The sequence below is a fragment of the Daktulosphaira vitifoliae genome, unplaced genomic scaffold (assembly GCF_025091365.1).
Source record: "Daktulosphaira vitifoliae isolate Bord-2020 unplaced genomic scaffold, ASM2509136v1 Scaffold_3, whole genome shotgun sequence".
NCBI classification, from domain to species: domain Eukaryota; kingdom Metazoa; phylum Arthropoda; class Insecta; order Hemiptera; family Phylloxeridae; genus Daktulosphaira; species Daktulosphaira vitifoliae.
The window spans coordinates 32,013,791-32,021,318 of record NW_026099574.1 but is presented as its reverse complement, the minus strand read 5'-3'; the positions used below and the strand labels follow the sequence as shown (position 1 = coordinate 32,021,318).

Sequence of the window (7,528 nt, the reverse complement as noted above, 5' to 3'; positions counted from 1 at the left end):
AATGTTCCGGAAATACTGCGTCCTTTAAACATATATAAAATTAAAGCTTATTTTATGTACTACAAAATGAAAAAAAAAAATTTGTCCCGACGACCTATCTTCTATACGCAAATGGCTACCATATTCAAAAATATGCTATTTTTGTATGAAAATTATGGGTTTTGTATTTTATTTTAATAGAAGTTGATGTTGCTTTTGCAATTATCCAACAATTTTTTAAAATTAAACACTATCTACAGATTTGCATCGAAGCGTTTCTTATGATAGTGATTTTAATCACTGTCAGATTAAATCTAGACTGAACCCAACTATGCAATGTCTCCACTATGCCGCGACCCCACTGTGCTACCGTTTTTTTTATTAGTATATTCACTTTTTACTTAAAAACCTATATTTATCAAATTTTCCTGACCAAAAGGTTAAGTTGATATTTTAAGGAGAAAATCCCTTCAAAAATACGTCCTAATATTACCTATGCAACAATAAACGTAGTTCATTTAAAAATTTCTTACATAATCAAATAGTGTAAAAATTTAAAACTAATATTATGTTACTTATCATACAGAGTGGCCCACTACTCACTGACAACTTAAATAACTTTTGATCCAGTTAATATTTTTAGCTGATTTTTTTTTAAAATAATAGTTATACGTTAGGTCCATAGCTATATCTCAATAATTAATTTTTTACATTTAATTAAAAATATTAATTTTTTTTAAATTTTAAATAAAATGTAAAAAAAAAAATCTAAGATAACTATTTTGTAGAGTAGAATTTAAGAAAAATTTTAGTAAAAAAATATCTTATTAATATTTAGTAGTAAATATTCTGTAGCGTTTTGAAGTTTGTGACAATTTGAATTTTCATGTATTATTTTACGGTATTAAACATTAAAATATGTATTGAGAAAAGGACAGAAGAAAACGCTATCTTTTCATGATTACTGTGTATACATATGATGATAATGTGTATACATTACAAACTTGGCATTAATACCATGATAAGAAATTAGATAAGGCAATTATTACTTATCACTCTCATTCAAAAGTATATTGAAAAGATAGCGTTTTCTTCTGTCCTTTTCTCAATACGTATTTCAATGTTTAATACCGTAAAATAATACATGAAAATTCAAATTTTCACAAACTTCAAAACGCTACAGAATATTTACTACTCAATATTAATAAGATATTTTTTTACTAAAATTTTTCTTAAATTCTACTCTACAAAATAGCTATCTTAGATTTTTTTTTTACATTTTATTTAAAATTTAAAAATAATTAATATTTTTAATAAAATGTAAAAAAATTAATTATGGAGATATAGCTATGGACCTAACGTATAACTATTATTTAAAAAAAAAAATCAGCTAAAAATATTAACTTGATCAAAAGTTATTTAAGTTGTCAGTGAGTGGTGAGCCATCCTGTATATTATTTTTAAAAGAACATCTTATAAATGACTACTATATTTCATAAAAACCTTAATTTTTAAATATTAAAATAATTTTAATTACACATTATACATTTTCATCAAATAGTCCGTTTTTTAATTGTTTAAAATAATTAACACATAGTATAGGATAAATCATGAAATACGTTAATTTTAATTGCTAAAAAATGTTTTTATACTTTTTAAAAAAAGTTATGATAATTACTATTATAAAGGACTTGATTTTTTCCATCTAAATTTTTTTCTATTAAAAAGTCACACAATTTATTGGATTTAGTAAAATTAATGAATGAATTTTCCATAATAATTCGTTTTGCATAATCTTTTGTGACGGTCCCATCTTTCTTTATATCACCTTTACATAATTCTTTTATTAAATGAGCTTCTTCATTTTGCATATCTTGGCGTACATAACTAACATATTCATTTATTTTCGTAGTTTTATCCTCTAAGAAATTAACAAAAAATTTCTATGTAGAATATTAATCTAAATTGCAGAATAAAAATAGAGCATAAAAAAACACTATTTTTACTCTCATAAAATCTATAAAATTATAATCTAATATTTTTGTAATTCCGTAAAAGTAGGATTTTTATCTGAATTTGTTTTCTAATTATTAGCTATTTGACGAAAAAAAAAATAATTTGTACATTTATAAAATTTAATACATTATAGCTGAACGACTCATTTAGAAGATGATTATTGACGAATTTTTCTTCTTATTTCTCATGGAATTGTATAAAAATAATTCTTTCTTTTAATACCTTAGTGTTCTGTTTTTTTATAGGTACAATACACTTGTGAATATTTGCCACAACCTCACCAAACTGTACAACAAGTCAATTAAAAAATATCCCAATAAAACTATATAAAACAACGTTTTATTATTATGCAATATTTTCTCTCTTTTAACAAAAATTACAAATTACAAAAATTCTTAATATTTTCTTTTTCTGATGTAAATTTAAATTTACTATTAAACCTTAAAACATCTGAAATGAACAATTTTTATGTTTATAGTAAATATTAACAAAAATAGTTTTAATATTGTTTACTATTAAAATATAATCTCAAACATTTAATTAGATTCAATTTATGTGTTCCCATTTGAAAATAAAAAATTCACACCCATACAAAGCATAAGGGATGAACTTAGAAGTAATACATAGCTTCAAGAATAATATTTAACTAATGGTAACCAAAAAATAAATTGATAAATTATTATGTGAGTAATTTTAAACGCGTTATGATAAAAAAATCATTCTGTATACGTAAGATAAAAAAATAAATCTCAAATACCTGCATTAATTATATCCGTTATTAAATTAAGCAATACTTTTCGTAAATCCTCATTATACTTCTTTGAATTCACTACATAATTATAAAATTCATCAATAGCATTTGTGTTACCACGAACCATTTCCCATATGTGATCTAACATAAGGTTTGAAAGATAAGTTGATATGGGATACTCATCCTAAAAAAATATCAGTGCTAAGTTATAAATTAGTTTATGGCAATTATTAAAGTAAATTAATACATATTTATAAAGTTGAAAGGTTACAAATATCATAAAAAAAAATAATCGAATGAATGGCTACAACGGAAAATTTGTAACTTTCATGAGGTATTGAAAAATATCAAAAGAGGGTCACCAACCAACTAGGCGAGACAATGTACTGTCTGACCACAGTAAGATTAAAAAGAAAAAATTAAATATTGTACATTGATAGCAATTTAAGAAAAAAATTTGTAATTAATATATGTTGAGTCGTTGATAGTTGATGTACATCAAAACCTCGTGACAGTTGTCACATAACCATGATCATCAGGGATGACCTTATACAAGGCCGTTGCCCGTACCTTATAACTAGGGGTAATTGATTTTTGAAAGGAAAAAGTACAAAAATACATGAGCCTATTGAAGATGGAACACGCAAAAAAAAAGTAAAATGATGGTTATGTTAAATTGAGGGGACTTTATTAAGTAATAAAAAAAAAACAAAAAAAAATTAATTTAATACGAAACAAAAAACCGAACGGTCAAAAAACCTCGTCTACATATTAAAGGAACAGAGAAAAAAACAGATATCAATAAAAAAAATAGTTACACCTACACTTTTACAATTAGAGAATACAATGAAAGTCTTAACCCACCGGCTATTAATCACGGCATGGCCGCTAAGCACGGCGGGTATACGGCCCAAGTAAGCGACTGGTTTTAAATAGTTAGACTTAGCTTGCAAGACGTTGGGACACCCCGGAATAAAATGCACTACGTCACCACATTGTACCAATAATATATACATCCTCATCACCCCACAAAACACAACATAAAACCTATATATAAAAAAAAATCACAAAAAAAAAAATTATATATAACATGACAGGTGGTATTGTAACACGCCTGCCATGTTGAGGGACCTACAAAAACAATTTAATAAAAAAAATTTCGCTACACGAGCTTATGGCACGGCGCACTAATAAAAAAATGCTGGCTCGAAACATTAAAATAATAAATTATACGTTATCAGCCCCGAGAGGCTAAAGAAACTGGAGGCAGGTTTAGACGACGCCAATAAACAAAGAATCAACATTATATAAAAAAAAATAGCGGACACTCACGTAAAACAGATATATAAAAAAAAAAAAAGTTGCATCGCACACAACATAAAAAATCACGACCGTTACTGACGAAAATTAACCAACAACCAGTTCCGACAATGGCTAATTTTCGACAAAACTTCCATCGTTTGACCCGGCGGTCCGATGGCGACAACACGGCTAGCCTTTAGAGCAACCGTCAATAAATTTTAATATCCAGTACCAGAAATTATTAAGAAAAATTCAAATCATAATATATCATAAGGCAACGATATAGGTGGTGAACAGTGCAAATGACGTTCAAGATATGAAAGATGTTATAATACATACACCACTCATTATTCAGTAGTCTATATCTTATTGTATATTAGTCATCAAATTAAAAATATATTATTCATGTTAATACTTTAAACTATTCCAAGAAATACGACTAAAAATACATTGATATTAATCTACTGTAATAATTATAAGAAATTCTTTAGTTGTGACAAATTATCTATTTTAAGTAAAATAATATGTAATAAATAACACAAATTGAGTAATAAACAGATAATAATAAAAGGTCGTGACACTTCTTGCATAGATAGATGAATTAAATTTAATATAAAAGGGCATAAAAACTGTCAATCTCTCTCACTACTCTTCGCCTTATGAACTTTCAACGGATGCAAGAAGTGGCTTGACAAAATACAATTTTACATAGAAAATTGAAGCATATTCATTTTTTCAACATTAGTCTTGATATCGTTAAAGTAAATTCATATTCTACAAAAGATCCATAAGGTTTAAAGTTAAATATAATGAGTACATAAATTAAGTAGGAAACCAGAAAAAATAAAGTGATCTTTAGAATAAAATATTGTCTAAATAAATAAAGAGAATCAATAACGTTTTTACGAAGTTAGCCAGCCTAGTCTAATCTTTGAATGGGTTACCTGTGTAGTCAATACTAATAAAGACTCTCTTGCGAAGATAGAGAACCCACTTGTGATCCCTATACTACTCGAGGTATTTATTGACTCGATTCACAGTTAGCACAAGCCTAGATAACTACTGGTACGAGAGTCGTTGTTGATGATCTATGTGTGATAATTAATCACAATCATTTCTATTTCAAATTATTATTATATTAATAAATTTTCAAACATCACTTTGCTTTTCTATATTTTACATCTTCTCATAAATCCTCGTACTCATATCCCGAGAGAAAATTATATTTTATCAATTTTTATTCAATAATTATTATAGTAGCTCAATTATTCTCATGCTCATACAATACCAACAATTAACAAATAATTTTAATAAATTTATTCTTTAAATATTATTATTAAATCTTTTTTTAATAAAATTTCTTTTTTTTTGAGTTACTATAAAGGAACGGAGTGAATGTACATAATAATGCCGTCCATGAACCGGTCCGAAGTAGTACATAGCTGACTATCTCGCACGCGCACAAACACATCACAACGCCTTATCGTGATTATTTGAATGATTAACGCCGTCGCAACACGCATTTGGCTCAACCAAAGTAATTTAGGACACACACACACACATGTATACAATTAGACAGAAAATAAATAGGTACTTTTGTCACGTTACAAAGTTATAAAAAAATATGATTTTAGTAAAAAAATTCATTTTTATATTTAAACTTTTTTTTTAAATAAGACCATTACCTTTATACGGACAAGTTCAAAACTTAAATATGCATTAAAAAAAAAAGAAATTTTTCAACTTAATTTTTGAAAATGTTACAGAAATACATAATATATTTATTCAAATTAAGCTAATATAATTTAATATGAAAAAAAATGTTCGAACTTTATTTTGTTTTTATGGTGAAAACGGAAACCTTAAGTTAATAAAAAATAAGATTTTTGTAAATATTACAACACTAAATTATTAAATATCAGTTTTGTACAATATTTTATTGTTATAATAAATATTTATTCATACATTACACTTATAAATCTTAAACTTGTAATTAGAATATAAATAAGGAAAGAGGAGAGCATGTAGCTTTTGGGATAATCTACCAATTTTTTAAAAAATTAAAAACTACAGATTTGCATCGAAGCGATTTTTATGATAGTGATTTTAATCACTGTCAGATTAAATATATACTGGACTCAACTATGCTACGTCCTCACTGTGCTGGGTTTTTTATATTTTATAAGAAAATTATCATTGATTGTTATTTGTATAAATATTATACCCAAGCCATTAAACTATAATAATAAATATATAAAATATTAATAATGACTATAAATACTTGTATTGGATCATTGTTATTGACTTCACTAGATATAGGATCAATCTACAAAACATTAATTTTATTTTTTATCTTAAGTTGCAAAATATTTTAAAAATTAAAAAAATAATAATCATGTAAAATAATAATAATTATGAATACTTATTTTACATCATTGATATTAGTTTCCTCGTCTGAGCAGGGCAATCCGAATGAAAACTTTGGTATGGTAATTAAAAAAATAAAACATAGTAAAATTCCAAAAGAAAAATAGAAACGCATTTTTAATGATTATTATAACAGCAACAGTAATGAAAATATAATTTCAATAATATCAAGTAAACTTGAAGTATTGTTTTTATTATTAAATTAATTTCATTTATATAGAACAACATAGTCTATTTTGAGTTATATGAAAAATGGAAATAAATATATATTTAAATTAAACACATTTCAAATAATTATATTATATTATCATATTTAATTTACATTTACAAATATATTATACGTTAATAATAACTATTTACAAGTTATTTCATGTAAGTTTTATTTACTATAATTTAATTTAATTTAAACCTACATATTGTTCAAAAATGATACCGCTTTTTCTTAGCTCTCACCGAATCGATTTCAAAATGACAACTTTTCACAAAAAATTAACTTTTTCAACTTAACATTTGAAAGTGTTCTGGAAACACTAACACTTTTATATATATCTTAAATTAAAACTAATATAATATACTTTATTATGGAAAAAAATAACGCTCTAACTTTTTGAAAAATATATAGATCAATACACTATTTTTATGATAAATACTATTGTTATACCTCTTTCTATCGTCATAATATAAATTATATATATATATATATATATTTAAATAAAGTCATATATGTATATTACACTTATAAATCATAAAACTTGTAATTAGAATATAAATAAGAAAAGAAGAGAACATGTAGCTTTTGGAATAGTCCACCAATTTTTTAAAATTATAAATTATCTACAGATTTATAATTGATGTGTTGTTAATTAAATTAAAAATTAGAATTAATTTAAAACATTAATACATTTCAATTTATTAATACTTTGTAAGGTTTCAGCCAAATCAGAGGGCCTACTATTTACCCACTGCCCAAGGGGAACACTGGACAGTGACCTAGTAGCCGAACAAGCAAGATAGTACTTTTTGACGGAGCTACTTTGTTTTGATTTAAAAAAA

The 7,528-nt window shown here is 25.1% G+C and overlaps 1 protein-coding gene across 2 annotated transcripts in view; it reads right to left on the bottom strand.

The window, feature by feature from the left end:
- Window positions 1-6,682, bottom strand: part of LOC126901746 (protein PFC0760c-like) — a 55,959-nt gene extending 49,277 nt beyond the window's left edge. Inside the window, exons 1-4 of one of the 2 annotated variants that reach the window (XM_050678487.1) lie at window positions 6,480-6,664; window positions 6,330-6,374; window positions 2,753-2,930; window positions 1,658-1,900 (exon numbers count right to left, since the gene is read on the bottom strand). In XM_050678487.1, coding sequence (XP_050534444.1) covers window positions 1,658-1,900; window positions 2,753-2,930; window positions 6,330-6,374; window positions 6,480-6,590 — 577 coding nt within the window. In that variant the 5' untranslated portion in view covers window positions 6,591-6,664. Of the gene's footprint in view, window positions 1-1,657; window positions 1,901-2,752; window positions 2,931-6,329; window positions 6,375-6,479 lie in introns of both variants that reach the window. The other variant, XM_050678486.1, reaches the window with a different exon arrangement.
- Between the last annotated feature and the right edge of the window lie 846 nt (window positions 6,683-7,528).